The sequence below is a fragment of the Loxodonta africana genome, chromosome 11 (genome assembly GCF_030014295.1).
Source record: "Loxodonta africana isolate mLoxAfr1 chromosome 11, mLoxAfr1.hap2, whole genome shotgun sequence".
Lineage (NCBI taxonomy): Eukaryota > Metazoa > Chordata > Mammalia > Proboscidea > Elephantidae > Loxodonta > Loxodonta africana.
In genome coordinates, this window is record NC_087352.1 from 3,311,701 (window position 1) to 3,332,058 (window position 20,358).

General features: G+C 51.2%; 2 protein-coding genes across 6 annotated transcripts in view; both read left to right on the forward strand.

Moving 5' to 3' along the window:
* CATSPERG (cation channel sperm associated auxiliary subunit gamma) overlaps positions 1-6,222 on the forward strand; it is a 36,078-nt gene extending 29,856 nt beyond the window's left edge. Inside the window, exons 20-28 of one of the 5 annotated variants that reach the window (XM_064293590.1) lie at positions 145-225; positions 316-372; positions 1,566-1,722; positions 2,131-2,194; positions 2,289-2,384; positions 2,624-2,713; positions 4,702-4,794; positions 4,883-4,982; positions 5,066-6,221. In XM_064293590.1, coding sequence (XP_064149660.1) covers positions 145-225; positions 316-372; positions 1,566-1,722; positions 2,131-2,194; positions 2,289-2,384; positions 2,624-2,713; positions 4,702-4,794; positions 4,883-4,982; positions 5,066-5,386 — 1,059 coding nt within the window. In that variant the 3' untranslated portion in view covers positions 5,387-6,221. Of the gene's footprint in view, positions 1-144; positions 373-1,565; positions 1,723-2,130; positions 2,195-2,288; positions 2,385-2,623; positions 2,714-4,701; positions 4,795-4,882; positions 4,983-5,065 lie in introns of all 5 variants that reach the window. The other 4 variants (XM_064293591.1, XM_064293588.1, XM_064293587.1 and 1 more) reach the window with 4 other exon arrangements.
* Positions 6,223-13,595: 7,373 nt separating this feature from the next.
* Positions 13,596-19,998, forward strand: PSMD8 (proteasome 26S subunit, non-ATPase 8). The gene is made up of 7 exons (XM_003420765.4): positions 13,596-13,958; positions 14,957-15,029; positions 15,150-15,252; positions 16,394-16,559; positions 17,454-17,554; positions 18,938-19,049; positions 19,770-19,998. Exons 1-7 carry the CDS (start codon positions 13,596-13,598, stop codon positions 19,905-19,907), a joined length of 1,056 nt encoding a protein of 351 aa, XP_003420813.1. The 3' UTR covers positions 19,908-19,998.
* The last annotated feature ends 360 nt before the right edge of the window (positions 19,999-20,358 follow it).

Genomic DNA, 20,358 nt, shown 5'->3' on the forward strand with positions numbered 1-20,358 from the left:
AGACCCGGTGGGGAGGAGGCTGCCAAGGTGGGGTGGGGTTTCCGGAGTGGTGAGGACTGTGAGCCAGCTCCCTCTGTCCCCCTCCTCCACCAGCTGTGGGTCCTGTGAACCAGCTGGCTCGCTGACCCCATCCCCCGCCCCCAGGTCATGCTCAAAGATAAGAGCGTCTGCTTTGACCAGGGCATCAGTGGGCATCACCTCAAGAGGACCTCGGTGCTGGTCAGGGTGCGGCCCAAGGCTGGAGGGGCAGGCCCCCCAATGAGCGGAAAGATGGGGCCTCCGGGGACCACCAGCCTCCTCTGCTCCTCCCTGCAGGTGGTGGGCTCTGCCGGGCACTGTTTCCAGAACACTCACCAGGGGCAGCGCGTGCAAGTATTGGAGCTCGGGGTGCTGGGCCGCGTGCTGGGCGGGAAGGGTGTAGACAGCCGGGTCTCCACAGGGCTGAAGAAAAGTCCTTTAAAGCCTGAGGGGCCTGCTTGCTGGGCGCTCCCCCCAGGATCCCATTAATGCATTCCTGGTTTTCCTCTCTGACCCATTTTCTTCATTCACCTGTTCACCCACGGCTCTCATCCATGAATGTCCTCACCGAAGCCTGCCTTACAGCTGGGAGGGTGCACACGAGCTCGTCTGCTGTGCTGCCGCTCCTGCAGGGAAAGTCAGCTCCGGGTGGGCCAGCTTGGCCCTTCTTTCACACCTTGCCCTTCATTCGCTGCCTCAGATGACGCTTTTGTTCACGCCTTTGAGTCCTTGATTCTTCACTTGCCCACACATGCAATACCACCTTGCACAGAGATGGGGTAGACGGGGGTTCTGAACAGACTGAGGTGCCCATCAGAACTCCCTGTGAGGGAGTGGCTGATAGATGGCAAAGCCTGGCCCAGGAAGTCCTTAGCTCTGGCCACTGACCCCTTTCCCCAGCTTCCATGAAGCCCAGCTCACAGTCTCTGGGTGCGCATGACCCCTTGGCAGTTGGGTGAAACTCTCAGGCCCTGCCCCCCAAGTGGGTCCAGGGGCTTTTCATTCTGAGAACAGTGTCTTCCCTCATATAGCCCACATTCCCACAGGTCTGTTATTCAAGAATTCAGGCCCAGCTTCATTTCTCTAAAGCTTCAACCAGGAGTTGGCAGTCCATAGGTGTAGATGTTAGTGAGTTTATGTGTCCTATTCCGGGGACATCAGGCACCAGCCTGCCTGAGTTCCAGTCCTAGCTCTACCACTTACTTGCCATGTGGCTTTGGGTAATTAATAAGCTGCTTGACCTCTCTGGGCCTCACTTTCACCATCTCTAAAATGGGGGTATTAATCATCTCTACCACACAAGGCTGCTTAGAGGATCAAATGAGCTTGAATATATATACCATTTAGAAACGGCACCCAGTCCCCTGCACACCATATAAGCTATACAATTGTTTGCAGTTATCAAAAGTTATTATTTAAATGATAAAAATGATCGTATTGCCTTCTGTGGTGAGGGTGAGCTGGCCAGGTGGTGGGGGTTGTGGGGTCTGGCAGGGCCTGAGGAGACCATGTAGGTCCCCCAGCTGCGCTTTCCTCCTTCCGTTCAGGGCAACGTGATGGTGCCAGTGCTTATCGGCTGCCCCCCGGGCAAGCGCCTGGCCTTCGACATCACCTTCACACTCAACTACAACCGCGTGGTGAATAAGCGCTACTTCGACTGCGTGCAGGTGGACCCGGAGATGCCCTGCTTTCTCTTCCGTGACAGTGCGAATCCCGCCCCTCCCCGGCATAGTCCCTGTCCTCTAGCCCCCACCGCCTCCGGCCACCTCCCTGCCCTTGGCCTTTCCCTTCCTGCTTCCTCCTGTCCAGGGTTCCTCTCCTCTCCTCCCTCCGATCATCTCTGTCTTTCCCACGGTGCCCTCTCCTCCTCTCTGTCTTCCCTTTCTCCCCCTCCATCACCTTTCCTTTCCCTCCACTCTTTCCCACCCCCATTCGTCCCTCCTCCTCTGCTCCCACCGCCCTGGCCTTCCTCCCCTCATGTCCTGGCCTGACCAGCGTCTTCTCCTTCCCACTGTCCGATGCCACCTCCCTGTTCCCCCCCTTCTTCCCGCACTTCACTGTTCCGGCCAAGCTAATTTCTTCCCCTTCTGCCTGAAACCCCTCACCCCCCAGTCTTGTACCCCTTCTTCTTGATCCAAGATTTGGTGACGGGAGACTCCGGCAGCTTTCAGGGCAGGTAAGGTGACCACCAGCCTTGTCTAGGCAGCGGTGCAGGGGAACGCAGGATTCAGGACCCCCTGCCGATCCATGTGCTTCTCTGCCCCGGGCAGATACGTGCTGAAGGTGGTGGGCGGTGGGCCCACCCTGGACACCATCAGAGACTACACAGAGGAGGAAATCTACCGCTACAACAACCCGCTTGACAAGTAATCCCTGTGGGGCCCAGGCCCATAACCAACCTCCTTCCCCAGCAGGCACCTCCTACAGACCTCGCCCATCCAGCAAATCCCACCCACCTCTGCACCTCAGGCCCCGCCCACAGCATGAGGCCACACCCATCCTGCAAATCCCACCCACCTCCATATCTTAGGCCCCGCCCATGCCCGCAGCCCTAGCCTCTGCAGCTGAGGCCCCGTCCCCACTGAAGTAACCGGGTCTTGCATAGGACACACAGCCTCATCTGGACCGCGAAGAACAGGACAACCATGGAAGACTTGGCCTTCAACCTCATGCCCGGCCAGCGATTGGGCATTGAGTGAGTGCTGGCCTGGCTGCAGGCCCTCTTGTTCCTCTTCTGCCCTCAATCTGCCTGGCCTGCTCACCCTTCTGCCTCTAGAAGTCCTTTTGCTCCCCAAGCCCAACTGACCACCTTTGTGTTCCTCAAATGGGGCTGGCCTTTACATAAGGTGGACCCTCTGGAATGCTCAGCCCTCTTAGTCTTCCCTCAGGCCTCAGTTAATCCAAAACCAAATCAAACCCACTGTCTTTGAGTGTATTCCGACTCACCAACCCTGCAGGACAGAGTAGAACTGCTCCATAGGGTTTCCGAGGCTGTAATCTTTACGGAAGCAGACTGCCACATCTTTCTGCTGCAGAGTGGCTGGGTTCGAACCACCAACCTTTCGGTTAGCTGCTGAGCATTTTAACGATTGTGCCACCAGGGCTCTTCAAAGCCAAACCCATTGCCATGGAGTCAATTCCAACCACAGCTACCCTGTAGGACAGAGAACTGCCCCATAGGGTTTCCAAGGCTGTAATCAATACGGAAGCAGACAGCCACTATTTCTCTTGCGAAGTGGCTGGGAGAGATTCCAAGCGCTTTAACCACTGCTCTACCAGGGCTCTCTTTAGTTCATCCAGGAGTGCTTTTCCAACTGTTCCAAGGTGGGAGAGAGGCCTCCTCTTGGCTTCTGTAGCCTCCTGTGCTTTCTTACCCCAGCCTGACCCCTCTACCTGCTCCTCCCCCACCCCACCCCAACTGTCTGGGCTGTCACTGTCTCTTATGGGGCCTGTCTCCTCTGCAAGTCAGGTCCTGAATAGACTCAACGTGTATTTGTTGAATGAGAGGATGAATAAATTCTCACTTTAGATATTTATTGACATTTGAATGGTGGTACACCCACTCCTCACTCATGCACATAGTTAGGTTCCAAAGGCTAGGTCATTATGTGAAAATTGGTGTTAGGTGAAAATGGAGGATGACCATATCAGATGACAAAATGGAGGATGACTACATCATTACATAACTGTCAAATTACATCATTACCAACTGCCAAACCACTGAGAAACTTGGCCCAGCAAAGATGACACATGGTCTTAACCAGCACAGCCAGTGTTACTCTTGCCTTGCACCTTGGCATCGTTACTGCCAGACGTACATCGTCAATGTGCAAAATAGTTGGAGAGTAATTTTTTTAGCCGTTGTTGTAAGTATGAAATGGCAAATAAGGAGATAGTTGATAAGTGAGGAGTAGATGTATTAATGAATGAAGTTCCTGGGTGGTGCAAACAGTTTGCCCGACTACTCACCTAATGGTTGTTGGTTCAAACCCATCCGTTGGCCCCTTGGAAGAAAGGAGTAGCAATCTGCTTCCATAAAGATTACTGCCAAGAAACTCTATGGAGCAGCTCAGCTCTGTAATGCATGGGGTCCCCAGGAGTGGGAATTGTTTTTTTTGGGGGGGTATTGGTATTAATGAATGGATGAAACAATGGAGGAAAAAATTAGCACATGGAAGCTCAATAACTATTTTCCGTCCAATGAGATGACAAAAACAATGTGCTGAGCAAATGAAGGAAGTGAATGAATGAACAAACTAACCAACTTGCATCCAGTCAATATTCAGCCTGTGTTCACTGAAGGAAGAAGGAAGGAAAAATGAATGAATGAAGATACGATTTTGTACCTTGTAGTTGCTGAGGCTATGTAGGATGACGGAATAAAGGCAGCACGGGATGTGAGGAATGGCACATAGTAGGTACACGATCCCATCCTTTCTGGATGAGTGCACAGTAAGGGATGGACTGACAGATGGAGGTGTGCAGGCAGGAGGGAATGAAGGCGTAATCAAACAGCCTACCGTGCGGTAGGCGTTCAGTCAGCATCTCTGGAGGAGCGAACGAGGGAAGGTATGCGGTTGCACCCGGTTGGTGCCCGTGCAGAGCTGGCGGGGTAGAGGGAGGAATCAGGTTGGCACACACCTGGCACAGCTCATAGCACACGTGCCTAAACCTGGGCTGCAGGTGGCTGTGTCTGGAGAACTCCCCATGCCATGACACTGTTCCTCGGAGCATCTTCGCCCCCGAATTCTTCTTCAAGGTGTTGGTGAGCAATAGGTGAGCCAGGCAGGTGGTCCTGGTGGGAGCTGGGGGCTTCTGGTGGGATGCCCTGCTACTCCCCCACCCTGGACCCCACCCCCACCAGAGGTGTGGACAAGAGCACATACTGCGACTACCAGCTCGTCTTCCTGCTGCACATCCACGGGCTCCCGCTCAGTGCCAGGCAGTCATTCTTCTTCCTCATGGTGAGTGGACGCCCTGAGCTGCCCTGCTGGCCAGGCAAGGGGCCCCAGGCAGCCCCCCTATGTCCACTGCGTGGCGCCCGCAGGTGTCGGCCAGCATCTTCGTGGGCCTGGTGGCCCTCTACCTCATGATCTGCTTCCTGTGGCCCTTCGTGGTGAAGGCCTGCAATGTCCTCCGCTGGAAGATCAACAACATCATGGCCCAAGAATCCTACTGCAGCTACACCTCGTCTTCGAGAGTCTTCAGCGTGCCATCCAACATCCCCTCCAGGGTCCTCTCCAATGCCCCCTCCAAGGCCCCCTCCAACATCCCCTCCAAGGCCCCCTCCAAGGTCCCCTCCGAGGTCCCCTCCAAGGCCGGCTGTAAGGTGGCCGAGAAGGGCAAGGTTGAACCTGAGCAAACCTGAGCCTCTTGCCTGCCCTGCCCCCTACCCACTCAAGCCTCATGCTCAGGTCTGGCCACCTCCTGGGCCAACCTTGGGAGTGAACAAACCTGTCACCCATCCCAGGCCTTCCTCTCCACTTTGCTTGAACTTTCACTTCTTGTTCCGACCCAAATAAAGCCTCGTTTTGGGAACAGCTGTGGGTCCTTGTAAGGGCCCAGGTTCACTTGGTTCATAGCTGCACAGGTCATTAAAGTACCAAAAGTCTTCTGTGCCAGCTGGTAAATGGTGGCTTCTCTGTGTGCCTGCCAGCTTAGTCCCTCCCTGGGTGCCCCAGGCCTCCCTGCAGTTCAGCAGGGTCCTCCAGGACCCAGGTGCGTTGCTGTGACCTGCAGTCTATTCTGACTGTTAAATGGTGTGAACGCCAACCCCTGTCTAGTGGCTTAAGGAAAGGACCCTGAAGAGGTCCAGATTCTTGTTTTAGCTGCAAGTAGCAAAAATTTCACTCAAAAGGCCAATGTGGAAATGGAAATGTATGAGCCTTGCTAATGAAGCAAAGGTTTCAGGTACAGTTTGATTCAGAAGTCCTTGATGTCAGCAGGATTCTGGCTCTGTTTCTCTGTAGCTCTCCATGTTCTGCCTTCCTCTGAGTGTGATCTCTGAGCTCAGGCCAGCTTTCCTCACAGTCTGGCCCAGGATCCAGCATTCCTAGCCAGAGTCCTGGGGGTCACCCTGATTAGATGGGTGTGGGTCACAGGTTCACCACTCCACCGGTCACACTGCCAGAGGGATGGGACCTTGATTGACTTCAACCAGTCAGCCAGACTCTGGAGCTGGGGTAGAGTCAATCCCATCCTAATCTCTTGCCAATGGTTGGGGGAAGGGTGGCTCTTATAAGGAAACTATCAGGAGGGAGAAAGGAAGACTGGACAGGCAAAAAGCAAATGTGGCTTCTGCTTCACTCCCTGCCCACCCAACAGGCTCAACTCTATCCCCTCTCTGGGGGTCTTGGGTGAAGTGACTCCTGGGAGTCCCCTGACCCCTTCACCCACTCCTCGACCATAGGAGTGGAGGCCCAGGGGACCCACTCTGAGGGGACACCAGGGCAGAGAGCTGGGCCAGCTTGTCCACAATAAGACAGCACAACTCCAAAGCAGACAAGGCCTCCGAGGTCAGGTTACAGAGCTTGGGACTCAGTCAGATGTAGAAAGATGCCTCTGGGTACGCTGTGCAGGATGACTCAGGATTGGAGGCAAGGATCCCACGGGGTCATGGGTCTGAGCAGAAGAGGACAGGGCTGGACCAGTGCCTGGTGTGGGGAGGAGAGGAAGGTGCAGGTGGGAGAGCTGCTCAGGTCCAGTGAGCAGGCTGTGGGCTGGTGCGCCATGGAGGGAGTGTGGACAAGAGGTGTCTAGGAAGAGGTCAGAGCTGTGCCCTGGGACTGGGAGGTGGTGGGGCTGCCCCTGAGATGAGGGCCAGGGAGAAGGAGCAAATTTAGGGGAGACACTGAGGCCAGTTGAGGTCACACCAGATGTGAGAGGTTTGAAACTTCCAGGGGAAGCTATCCAGGAGGCTGCAGAAACCCCAGACCTGGGGCTCAGGAGGGAGGTCAGGGGTGGCTAGGCAGTATGGCGCAGTAGTCACCAGTACAGACACACCCATCGACAAAATTACTGCAGCAACAGTTTGAAGGAGAATATGATGAGAGAATACCCTCTTCTGATCCTTTTACTTGGATTATAGCTGAGCAGTCCTCACGATGTTCTATCAGGAAAATGCTATCATTATCCTCGTTCCACAGGTGAGGAAGCAGAGGCTTAGGTCTGCAAACATGGACGATTACAAAAACAGGTTTCTGAAAAGGCATTTTATAAAATTCAACGTCATTATGTGAGTGCAAAAAGAAATAGGAGCCTGCTTGAACGTGCTTGCCAGATTACCTGAGCATCAAAGACAGAGGGTGGTTAAACGCCATTTTCATTAAAATGAGGGATAAAACAGGAATGACTCCTCTCACTACTGTTTTCCAATGTGGCTTTTGGAGATTTTAGCTAATATAATAAGACAAGAAAAAGAATAACTTTACACATTTGAAAAGAAGAGGCAAAAATCCTACATGAGGAAAAAAAATTGTGTGTACCTGGAAAATCGGAGAGACTCCGGGAAGAGAAGAAAATCCAAATGACCAGACGGTTTGAAAAGGTGACAGTCTATAGGATGCCTACAAAAATCAATGGCTGTTCTTGATATTACCAGTACCGGCTACATCAAGTCAGCTCCAGCTCACAGAGGCTCCCTGTATGTTGGAGTAGAACTGTGCCCCGTAGGGTTTTCAGTGGCGGATTGTTCAGGTGTAGATCACTAGGTCTTTTTTCTTTCTTTCTTTTTTACAGTTCAAGTCAGTTTCTCATACAAAAATTTATACACACATTGTTTTGTGACCCTAGTTGCTTTCCCCATAATGTGACAGCACACTTCTCTCCACCCGTGTCCATTCAACCAGCTCTTGTCCCCTTCTGCCTTCTCATGTCACCTTCAGACAGGAACCGCCCATTTAGTCTCATGTATCTAATTCAGCTAAGAAGCACACTGTTCACAAGTATTATTCTATGTCTTGTAGTCCAGTCTAATCTTTGTCTGAAGAGTTTGCTTTGGGAATGAGTTCAGTTTTGGGCTAACAGAGAGTCTGGGGGCCATGTCTTCTGGGGTCCCTTCAGTCTCAGTCAGACCATTAAGTCTGGTTTTTTAATGTGAATCTGAGTTCTCCTGCTCCATCAGGGACTGTCTGTTGTGTCCCCTGTCAGGGCGGTCATTAGTGGTAGCCGGGCACCATCCAGTTCTGATCTCAGGCTGATGGAGTCTCTGGTTTATGTGGTGCTTTCTGTCTCCTGGGCTAATATTTTCCTTGTCTCTTTGGTGTTCTTCATTCTCCTTTGCTCCAGGTGGGTTGGGACCAATTGATGCACCTTAGATGGCCACTTGCTAGCTTTTAAGACCCTAGACACCACTCACCAAAGTGGGATGCAGAACGTTTTCTTAATACACTCTGTTATGCCAATTGACCTCCATGTCCCTTGAAACCATGGTCCCCAGACCCCTGCCACTGCTAATGTGTCCCCCAAAGTGTTTCGCTGTATTCAGAAAACTTCTTAGCTTTTGGTTTACTCCAATTGTGCTGACTTCCCCTGTATTGTGTGTTGTCCTTCCCATCACCTAAGATAATTCTCTTCTACTGTCTAGTTAGTGAATACCCCTCTCCATCCCTCCCCACCCTTGTAACCATTTTCTTCTCTGTTTAAACCGTTTCATGTGTTCTTATAATAGTGGTTTCATACAATATTTGTCCTTTTGTGACAACTAATTTCACTCAGCATAATGCCTTCCAGATTCATCCATGTTATGTTTCATGGATTCATCCCTGTTCTTTATCACTGCGTAATATTCCACTGTGTGAATATACCATAATTTGTTTATCCATTCACCTGTTGATGGGCACCTTGGTTGCTTCCATCTTTTTCCTATTGTGAACAGTGCTGCAATGAACATGGGTGTGCATATATCTATTCATGTGATGGCTCTTATTTCTCTAGGGTGTATTCCAAGGAGTGAGGTTGCTGGATCGTATGGTAGTTCTATTTCTAGCTTTTTAAGGAAGTGCCAAATCGATTTCCAAAGTGGTTGTGCCATTTTGCATTCCCACCAGCAATGCATTAAGTGTTTCAGTCTCTCCACAACCTCTCCAACATTTATTATTTTGTGTTTTTTAGATTAATTCTAGCCCTGTTGGGGTAAGATGGTATCTCAGTGTAGTTTTGATTTGCATTTCTCTAATAGCTAATGATCATGAGCATTTCCTCATGTATCTGTTAGTCACCTGAATGTCTTCTTTGGTGAAGTGCCTGTTCATATCTTTTGCCCATTCTTTAATTGGGTTATTTGTCTTTTTGCGGTTGAAGTTTTGCAGTATCTTGTGGATTTTAGAGATTAGACCCTGATCGAATTTGTCATAGCCAAAATTTTTTTCCCAGTCCATAGGTTGTCTTTTTACTCTTTTGGTGAAGTTTTTTGATGAGCATAAGTGTTTGATTTTTAGGAGCTCCCAGTTATCTAGTTTCTCTTCTGGCATTTGTGCAATGTTAGTGATGTTTTGTATACTGTTTATGCCATGTATTCAGGCTCCTAGTGTTGTCCCTATTTTTTCTTCCATGATCTTTATCATTTTAGGCTTTATATTTAGGTCTTTGATCCATTTTGAGTTAGTTTTTGTGCATGATGTGAGGTATGGGCCTTGTTTCATTTTTCTTGCAGATGGATACCCAGTTATACCAGCACCATTTTTTAAAAAGACTGTCTTTTTCCCATTTAGGGCTTTGAGCCTTTGTCAAATATCAGCTGTTCATAGGTGGATGAGTATAAGTCTGGAGTCTCAATTCTGTTCCATTGGTCTATATATCTGTTGTTGTAACAACGCCAGGCTGTTTTGACTACCATGGTGGTATTATAGGTTCTAAAATCAGGTAGCGTGAGGCCTCCCACTTTGTTCTTCTTCAGCAATGCTTTACTTATCCGGGGCCTCTTCTCAATGGGTAATTTTTTTGGAAGTAGATCGCCAGGCCTTTCCTTCAAGGTGCCTTGGAGTGGGCTCAAACCACCAACCTTTCAGCTAGCGACTGAGTGCACTAACCATCTGCACCACTCAGGGACCCTAAACTTACCCATTACGCCACTGTAATAAAAACAGTTTGGTGTTTACCAAGAATAAATACAGACCAGTAGGATATAGTAGACAACTTAAAAATATATCTGATTATCTAAGAGAATTTCATATAGGATACAAATGTATTGCATTTTGGTGAGAAAGAATGGTTTATTTAATAAATGGTCCTGGAGAAACCAACAAGATGTAAACAAAGTTAGATCCTGCTTCACACCATATAAACCCAAAAAACCAAACCCAGTGCCGTCAAGTCGATTCCGACTCACAGTGACCCTATAGGACAGAGTAGAACTTCCCCACAGAGTTTCCAAAGAGCTCCTGGCGGATTTGAACTGCTGACCCTTTGGTTAGCAGCCATAGCACTTAACCACTACTCACACCATATACAGAAATTAATTCAAGATTACTAAAAATTGCATGTGGAAAAGCAAATATTTTACAAAAAATTTTTTGGAGAATATTGTTTTACTTTGGGAGGGAGAGGACTTCCTAAGCAAGACAGGAAACCACAGAAGTCACAAAGGGAAGGATACATAAATTTAGTCTTTTCAAAATTTACAATATTAATATTTGCATAGCAAAAGGTACTACATACGTAAAGTCAGAAAGTAAACAATACACCAAGGAAAACAGTTGCAACAGATATGATAAATAAAAGGTTTTAACTCTACTATGCAAAAAGTGCCTAAAAATTAATAGGAAAATGCAACAACTCCACAAAAATTTCACAAAATAGGTAATCCAAATGGCCAATAAACAACAGGAAAGGATGCTCAACCTCATTAATTGTTGTTGTTGTTAGATGCCATTGAGTTGGCTCCCACGTGTAGAGACATTATGTATAACAACAAAACGCTGCCCGGTCCTGTGCCATCCTCCCAATTGTTGCTTTGTTTGGACGCATTGTTGTAGTCACTGTGTCAGTCTGTCTCATAGAGGGTTTCCCTCTTTTTCACTGACCCTCTACTTTACCAAGCATGATGTCCTTCTACAGTGATTGGTCTTTTCTGATGACTTGTCCAAAGTAAACAAGATGAAGTCTCGCCATCCTTGCTTCTAAGGAGCATTCTGGCTGTACTAGCTCCAAGGCTGATTTGTTCTTTCTTCTGGCAGTCCATGTATGTTCAATATTCTTCAACAACACCACACTGACAATTCAGATGAGTCAATTCCTCTTTGGTCTTCTTTTTTCATTGTCCAGCTTTCTCTTGCATATGAGACAGTTGAAAATACCAGGGCTTTGGTCACGCACACCTTAGTCATCAAAGTGAAAGCAAACCCTGGTGGCCATTTCAAAAGGTAACATGATCAGGAACCAATGGTACTGAAGGAAGAAGTCCAAGCTGCACCGAAGGCACTGGCGAAAAAAGGCTTCAGGAATTGACAGAATACCAACTGAGGTGTTTCAGCAAACAGATGCAGCATTGAAAGTGCTCACTTGTCTATGCCAAGAAATTTGGAAGGCAGCTTCCTGGCCAACTGACTGGAAGAGATCCATATTTATACCTGTCCCAAGAAAGGTGATCCAACCGAATGCGGAAATTATCGAACAATATCTTTAATATCACGTGCAAGCAAAATTTTACTGATCTTTCAAAAGCAGCTGCATATGAATTACACCTCAACATAAAAAAAAAAAAAGTCCTCACAGCTAGACCAATAAGCAACAACATGATAACTGGAGAAAAGATTGAAGTTGTCCAGGATTTCATTTTACTTTGCTCCACAGTCAACAACCATGGAAGTAGCAGTCAAGAAATCAAAAGACACATTGCATTGGGTAAATCTGCTGCAAGGGATTGCTTTAAAGTGTTAAAAAGCAAAGATGTCACCTTGAAGACTAAGGTGCGCCTGACCCAAGCCAAGGTGTTTTCAGTTGCTTCATATGCATGGGAAAACTGGACAGCGAATAAGGAAGGCTGAAGAAGAACTGACACCTTTGAACTGTGGTGTTGGTGAAGAATATTGAATATACTATGGACTGCCAAAAGAACGAACAAATCTGTCTTAGAAGAAATACAACCAGAATGCTCCTTAGAAGCAAGGATGGCGAGACTGCGTCTTACATACTTTGGACATGTTGTCAGAGGGCTCAGTCCCTGGAGAAGGACATCATGCTTTGCAGAGTACAGGGTCAGCGGAAAAGAGGAAGACCCGCAACGAGGTGGATTGACACAGTGGCTGCAGCAATGAGCTCAAGCATAACGACGATTTTAAGGATGGCTCAGGACTGGGCAGTGTTTCGTTCTGCTGTGCGTGGGGTCCCTATGAGTTGGAACTGACTCGAAGGCACCTAACAACAACAACAAACCCTGGTGGCACAGTGGTTAATTGTTATGGCTGCTAACCAAAAGGTCGGCAGTTCGAATCCACCAGCTGCTCCTTGGAAACCCTATGGGGGAGTTGTGTTGTGTCCTATATGATTCCTGTGGGTTGGAATCAACTTGACAGCAATGGGTTTGGTTTTTCTAGTTTAGTGGCTAGTCACAGCATTTTTTCATGTGCTTCTTGGCCATTTGAATATCTTCTTTGGTGTAATGTCTGTTTATGTCCTTCACTCATTTTTTGACTGAGCTGTTTGTTCTTTCTCTATTGTTGTTAAGCTTAGAAGTATTTCGTAAATTTTGGATATTAGACTTTAATCAGATATATGGTTCCCCAAAATTTTCTTGCACTCTGTAGGCTGTCTGTTCACTTTTTTTGATAAAGTCTTTCAATGAGCAGAATCATTTAATTTTTATGAGACCCCATTTGTCTGTTTTGTCTCTTGCTGCTCGTGCTTTTAGTTGTCATATCAGATAAAAAAAAAAACAAAACATCGGCCCTGAGTCGATTCTGACTCATGGTGACCCTGTAGGACACAGTAGAACTACCCAATAGGGTTTCCAAGGCTACAACCTTTACCCACATCTTTCTCCTAGGGAGCGGCTAGTGAGTGGGTTGGAACCACCAACTTTTTGGTTAACATTTGATTAACCACTGTGCCATCAGGGCTACTTTCAAATCAGATAGCCCATCACAAAAATGTACATCCCACGGTTTCCTCCCTACATTTTCTCTATCAATTTTATGGTTTTAGTTTCCAAATTAAGATTACTGATGTTGTTTTTATGTCTCAAATATACCATTAAAATAAGGGACAGTCATTGGACATTAAAAAAAGAAAAAGAAAAATGTGGAAGGATACCATAACACTGGTTACTTCTGATGGATAAAAATGGAAAAAGACGGTGGGAGGTTTTTTTTTTTTTTAATCTATCTCGCCTTAGTTTTGTAATTTTGGAAAAATAATTTAATAAAATATTTAAATTAAAAAAAAAAACACGACACAGTAGCTGTCGTGGAAGTGGGACGTTGAAGACCGAAATGTAGCTACCATCACGCGCACGCTGAAGCCAGGGCAGCCATAATGATTACTGGCAGGGGGAGGGGCGACAGCGGCTATGCTCAGTTAGGGCAGGAGCCGACTTCCGGACACCATCTTTAAGCGACAGCAGAGGCGGAGCTCCGACTGCCATGCGTATTACGGGCAGGGCTCCGAGGGCACCTCCCCGAGAGCAGCGCCGAGCTCAGCGCGGCGGGCGGAGGCAGGCACTCCCCGCCCGGCCCCCGGCTTTGGGCTCCACCTCCCGGCCCCACTTCCGCCGGGCGAGCGTCTCTGGGCGTCGCTGCCGTAAATCAGGCGGGCGGTTTGCCGCGTCACGGAAGATGGCGGCCGCGGCGGTGAACGGAGCGCCGGGCGCCTCGAGCTCGGCGCCCTCGGCGGCCTCCGGCGCCGTATTGCAGGCCGCGGCCGGCATGTACGAGCAGCTCAAGGGCGAGTGGAACCGTAAAAGCCCAAACCTCAGCAAGTGCGGGGAAGAACTAGGGCGTCTCAAGGTAGGAGGCGGCGGGCCCACGACACCAAGCGGCGGCGGGGGACGCGCGCGAGGGGCCCGGAGCGGCCCAAGCTCTGGGTCGGGGGGCGGCGGGACCACGGCGGGCTGGGGATCGGCTCGGGCGAAGGACCGGAGCGGAGCAGGTGCGGGACTGCGAGAAGTGAGGGGCCGGGAACGGGCCCAACGCGGGCCCGCCGCGGGGACAGAGGGGCTTGATGGAAAGAGGGGTTCTGGACAGCGGGGCGCCGGGCGGCCTAGCTGGCCGAGAGGAGGGATGGGAGCTCCGAGGCTTGGCTGGGTCCAGAGGCAGACTGAAATCCCGGTGGCGGGTTCTGGACGGGACGGTGTGTTGGGGTGTGTGGGTGTGTGGGGGGGTGTGTGTGTGTGTAGGGGGGCGGCGGCGGGTGTGGTAAAGTCCAGCCCAAGTTAAAGCCGGAGAGCCCTGAGGCTTAGGGACGCCTCTGTGGAGAGAAGGGACCGGCCAAAATTGTGTGGGACAGGACCGACCCTAAAAGAAATACTCTCATCGGTAGAGACCTGGAGTGGGACTCTGAGTGCCTCAGAGCGAATTGCTGAGTGAGTGTGACAAGCAGTGGCATGTGGGCTGGACTGCGTGTGGGCGGGGAGTTAGTGCTACTCCCTTGTGGAGATTTTGGGGAGAGGGTAACTGGGCCCAACTCCATAGAGTGTGGGGAAGGTCTGCCAAGAACTGAAGGTCCTGGTGTCCCTCAGTGCCATGATTGCCTTGGGTCAGGCCCTGGATGTCTTCTGTTTGCCCAGTGGAGTATTAATATTTATAATGTGAGGAAATCCATGACAAAGTCTCACTGTGTGCCTTGGCCCTGTTCTGGGTGCTTTATAAGGTCTGGCTTCTTTAGCACCCATAACAACCTTATGAGTCAGGGACGATGATTAGCTCCATTTCCCCAGGTGGAAAAACTCAGGCCTACAGAAGGTAAGTACCATCTCCTTTCCTTCCTTCTCTCCCCTTTCCATTAGCTGGCTTTGCTGGAGCTCAACTTCCTGCCAACAACAGGGACCAAGCTGACTAAACAGCAGCTCATTCTGGCCCGTGAGTGTCACTGGGGTTGGTGAGGGGTGGTGGGCTGGGGTTCAGGGCAGGAGTGGCAGCAGTGGTGGTGATGGGGAGGAACCAAAGTCACTTCCTAAGAGCCCACCCCGTCACCCACAGGTGACATACTGGAGATCGGGGCCCAGTGGAGCATCCTACGCAAGGACATCCCCTCCTTCGAGCGCTACATGGCCCAGCTGAAATGCTACTACTTTGATTACAAGTGAGAATGGGCCCTGGCCCCAGTTGGGAGGGCGGTTATGTGGCAGCTCTGTTTCCCTGGGTGCTCCAGCCACTTGGGTCATTTTCCTTTAGCTGGCAACTCACCCTCTGCCTAGCTCTGCTCCCCAGAGGCTGTAGGGTCAGGGAGTTGACCTGGAGGTCCTGAGGCTGGGGTTGTAGGTTTCGGTCTCTGTTGGCCTCCATTCTGTTCCCACATCTCACGCCCTCACCCAGATGTCGCCGCCATTACCCTTCACTTGTCCTGGCCCCAGGCTCGGCCCCACTGATTCATCCCCCTGTGGCTTCCTGTAGGTCTAAAATCTGACCTTGTGCTCCCCTTCTCAGAACCTGCAATGCCTCTTCTTTGATCTTCAGGCTCAAGACCAAGCTCTTTCCTGTGTCCTCCAATGCCATCTGAGTCCCAGCCCCTCTGTCTGTGCCATCTCCGTCCTGGCCACGTTTCCCCTACTGGGCTGTGAGCTCCTATAGGCAGAGCCTGGGGCTGCCTTGGTTACTGCTGTGTTCCCAGCACCACCCAGTACAGGGCTGGGCCCAGAGCAGGGGCTTGCTGGATGTGTGTTGGATATAAAACTGAGGGACGCCCGCATGGATTAATTAAGGGTTTGACATCGGGAGCCAGGCAGACCTGGGTTTGAAACTGAATTTTACCACTTCCTGGTTACGTGGCCTTGGCCAAATGACTTCACCTCTCTGAGCCTCAGTTTCCCCCTTGGTGGGGGGTGATAATAATCCCCAATATAATTGTAATCTTAGCTGATACTTACACAGTTTGTTTATAGTGTTTTAATCACTTTACCTGGGTTAAGTTTTTTAGTTCACTTAGTCTTAATTCATTTAACCCATCTCTGTGAGACGGATGCTGTGGTGATACCCATTTTACACATGAGGAAGCTGAGACTGAGTCAGTATACCGAAGTGAGGTCAGTTGCTCAGAGCCATTTGACTCGTCAGTGCCTTCTTTGTGTCTCTCTGGACCTCTGTTTTTCATCTGAAAACCCAGGACCTGAAACCCTTGCACGGAGACAGCATGGGGCAGTCGTAGTGGTCCCTGGGGCCTGGGGTGGGGGGCTTGGTAGGTCGCTAAGCACTCCTTATCTTGCCTGTCCTGCCCCGGTCCACAGGGAGCAGCTCCCTGAGTCGGCCTACATGCACCAGCTCTTGGGCCTCAACCTCCTCTTCCTGCTATCCCAGAACCGGGTAGCTGAGTTTCACACGGAGTTGGAACGGCTGCCTGCCAAGGACATCCAGACCAACGTATACATCAAGCACCCTGTATCTCTGGAACAGGTGAGGCCATGGCTGTGGAGGGGTAGGGCCTGGCCTAAGTGGGCAGTGCTAGGCAGGCATCAGAGAGGGGTCCTGGGGAGTGAGCATGGCTCAGCCATCTTACAACCTGTGGACTCAGTCGCTCATTTGTCTAACAAATACAGAGCCCCAGCTAGGTGCGAGGCAGTGTGGTAGGCTTGGGAACTGTGAAGTGGATAAAATCCCTCATCTCGTAGGGAGGGTATGCTGGTGAGCAAGCAGGCAGTGAAAACAAGAAGAAGCAACCTGTATATGTAGTCTGCCAGATATTGATAAGTGGACGGCGAAGAATAAAACAGGAAGGAATGTGGAGAGCCAGGGCAAGGGTGAAGTGTTATGTAGGGTGGTCAGGGCAGGCCTCCCTGAAAAGACGATCTTTGAGAAAGACTTGACGGGTGAGGAACTGAACCACATGGGCACCGGGAGGGCTCCTGAGGGACAGGGGAGAGGCCAGTGTTTCTGCAACAGGGTGAGCAGGGCCAGGGAACAGCCTTAGGACCTAAGATCGGGAGGTAGTTCCCACAGCTCGAGCGTCGTGGGAGGATTTGGCTGTGGGGAGAGGGTGGGAGAGGGGCAGTTCCAGCAGGCAGCCCAGCTTGGGCAAAGGTGTGGAGGAACAGCCGGGAGCACATCCAGCCCTGTCACCCTCCTGTGACTAGAGACTAGGTGAGGCAATTAGAAACCAGCTAGGGCAGGCTTGGGGAATGGGGACTTCCTGGAAGAGGAGATGCGGTCTGCACAGGTGGCTGTATGGCTGAGGGTGGCCTTGCAGGCAGAGTGGTGGTTGTGGGAGACACAGGGAGTGCAGTGAGGCCTGAGTGGGCCCCCTGTGCTGCCTTGTGCTCATGCTCTCCTCTCCACCCCTGGCCTGTGCAGTACCTGATGGAAGGCAGCTACAACAAGGTGTTCCTGGCCAAGGGCAACATCCCTGCTGAGAGCTACACCTTCTTCATCGACATCCTGCTTGACACTATCCGGTGCGTGGGGAGCCAGAGCCCTAGTGGGGTTCAGGAAGATCCTGGGCTCTGGAGTCAGACGGTCCTGGCTTTGAATCCCATCCTGATTCCTTGTGATCTGCGGAGGCTAGATGCATTTCTCATCCCCCTAGCGCCTCAGGTCTCCTTTTCTGTGATCTGGACTCATCACAAGATTGTGGCCGATGGCTCCGTCTCAGCTCAGGCTCTCTCTGTTGTGCTGACACATGTAAAGCCCTGGGCACAGATCCGGAACCCAGACCACACTCAGCAGACAGGGACCATGCTGCCTCTGTTAGAAACTGCTCTAGCCTCTCCCCTCAGGCCACTTCATCTCTGGGACCCTCGCTTTCCCTTTCTCTACCATGAGGCCACTGAGTCCCGTCAGCCCCTCAGGGTGCTGTGGGCACAAGTGGCATCACATGGGCAAGTGGGCTTGGTGTGCAGGTCCCTTGAGTTAAAAGGGTGTCCGCGTGGTGGCAGAGCTGGCTCACGCAGAGCCCCAGATTGAAATGGGTTTCTGTTCCTCGGGTGGCGGAGCCAAGCCCAGCGATGGGGTGGGAGCGAGGAGGGGTGGTTTAGTGGGCTTAGGTTATTTTTTGTTAGGAAATGTTTCAGCTCTCCAAGGTGAGCATAACGATATAATGAACGTTTATGTACGAATTACTCGGCTTAACAGATCCGGGTGTCAGAGGCAGACGACCCACCGGGCTCACCCCTCCCCATCCGTCACTGTTCTCCTCCAGGCTCGCCATTCCCCCGTTTTGAGGACTTGATCCCTTGCTATTTTTCTGCTTCAGCCTTCGTCGTGATGCCTCTTGACGGGTGCAAAGAGCCCTCCTCAGGAATCTTTGAAGGGACAAAAACCCGTTGCTGTTGAGCCGCCTGCGTCGTGGCGGCCGCACGTGTGTCAGTGGAACCGTGTTCCGTAGGGTTTTCAGTGCCTGCGTTTTGGGGACTAGAGCGCCAGGCCTTTCTTCCAAGGTGCCTCTGGTCGCAATTTTTGGGTTAGCCGCCGAGCATGCTAACCGTTAGCGCCACCCAGCGACTCCAATTTGAAGAAGGTGGTTATTATGTGAAGAAATCCCCCCACATGAATCCCAAAACTGGGTTTCAGACAGCCCAGAATCCTCATGGCTGGGAATTGGGTTCTGAGATTGGGCCAGGGAGCCAGATCTGCTGTGGGTCCCACTGTGACCTTGCTTGCTTTGTAACTGAGGTCAGGTGACACCCCTCTCTCTGTGCCCCGGTCAGTGAAACAGGGACAGGGAGCAGATTCTAGCCAGAGGGGCTGAGCTGAGGGGTCAGAGCTCCCACTTGTCAGCCTGGGAAGATGTCCTGGGTGGTGGTCTGCTCAGTAACGAGAACGTCGTCCTCTTCCCCCAGGGATGAAATTGCCGGGTGCATCGAGAAGGCCTATGAGAAGATCCTCTTCACTGAGGCCACGCGAATCCTCTTCTTTAGCACACCTAAAAAGATGACAGACTACGCCAAGAAGGTGGCTGGGGTGCAAGGCAGGGGCCGTGGGGCCAAGGGCTACTTTTACTAACAGCTGCTTGGGGCGGCCTGGAGAGACTGGAACTAGACACCCCAGGTTTAAATCCAGCTGTGCGGCCTTGGGCAGGTCACCAAACCTCTCTGAGCTTTAGCTTCCCTATCCATTGAATAGGGCTAGAGTTTAACACGTGGGGTGAGCTTAGCACTGTGCCTGGTACCAGGTGGAGGTGGACGGTCAGCATATGTCGGCTGTTGTCCTTAACAACCCCTTGGGGGTCACAGCTTTTCCCTCAAGACTTTGCACCATTCGGTCTGGGCTGAGTCGAGCAGTCCCCCTGGAGATGCTGCTGCACAGGGTGCAGTGAGCCTGGGGCCCACGGAGCGGGAGGAGGGCGGAGGAGAAACTGGACGGGGGAGAGGAGTTAGTGACGGCAACAGCTGATGTTTCTCCATCACTTACTCTGGGCCCAGCACAGCTCTCAGCATTTTAGGGGTGTCGATTAAATCTTCACAGCAGACCCGAGAGGGGTGTGTGACCAGGCTTCTGTCTCACAGATGGAGAAACTGGGGCACAGAGGGGTGCAGTCACTTGCCTAGGGCTGCAGGAGTAGAGTGGGGTTGTGGGGAAAGCAAGGGCCCACGCTGCTCGGTGCTGGCTCCGTGGCGTGGGAGGGAGCCTTTGTGGTCACACCTCCCTATCTCTTATCTCTGCATTCCGCAGCGAGGGTGGGTCCTGGGCCCCAACAACCACTACAGCTTTGCCAGCCAGCAGCAAAAGCCAGAAGACACCACCATCCCCTCGACAGAGCTGGCCAAACAGGTCATCGAGTATGCCCGGCAGTTGGAGATGATCGTCTGAGCCCCTACTGGGCACCGGCACAGAGCGAGGCGTGTGTTATTTAAAGCAGTTATGGTCCAGGGTTTCCTTCAATAAAGGTGGATTGATGGTCTCTCTCTTAGGCCCTTGTCTCCCCAGGGTGGAATGGCAGGGGATGGGGATCCCCCCATGGGGTCCTTATCCCTAAAGAACTTGGAATTTTGGGGGTCCTTATATGGGGATCTGAGGTAACGCCCTCCCTGGGGGGTCAGCCTCTCTATTTGGTGGCCCTTCTCCAGGGTCCCAAACACAGATGCCTGCTGGAGAGCACAGGCCTGTCGCCATAGAGGGACTGTTCCATCTGTGGGAATGCTGGGCCAGGGCACCAGATTGCTTCAGAAGAAATCTGACATGTGCAGTGAAATCCATCTGTGGGCTACCAGTTTGGAAGTGCCTGGTCCCCGCCTTCCTGGGCCTGTGCAGTCACTTGCGG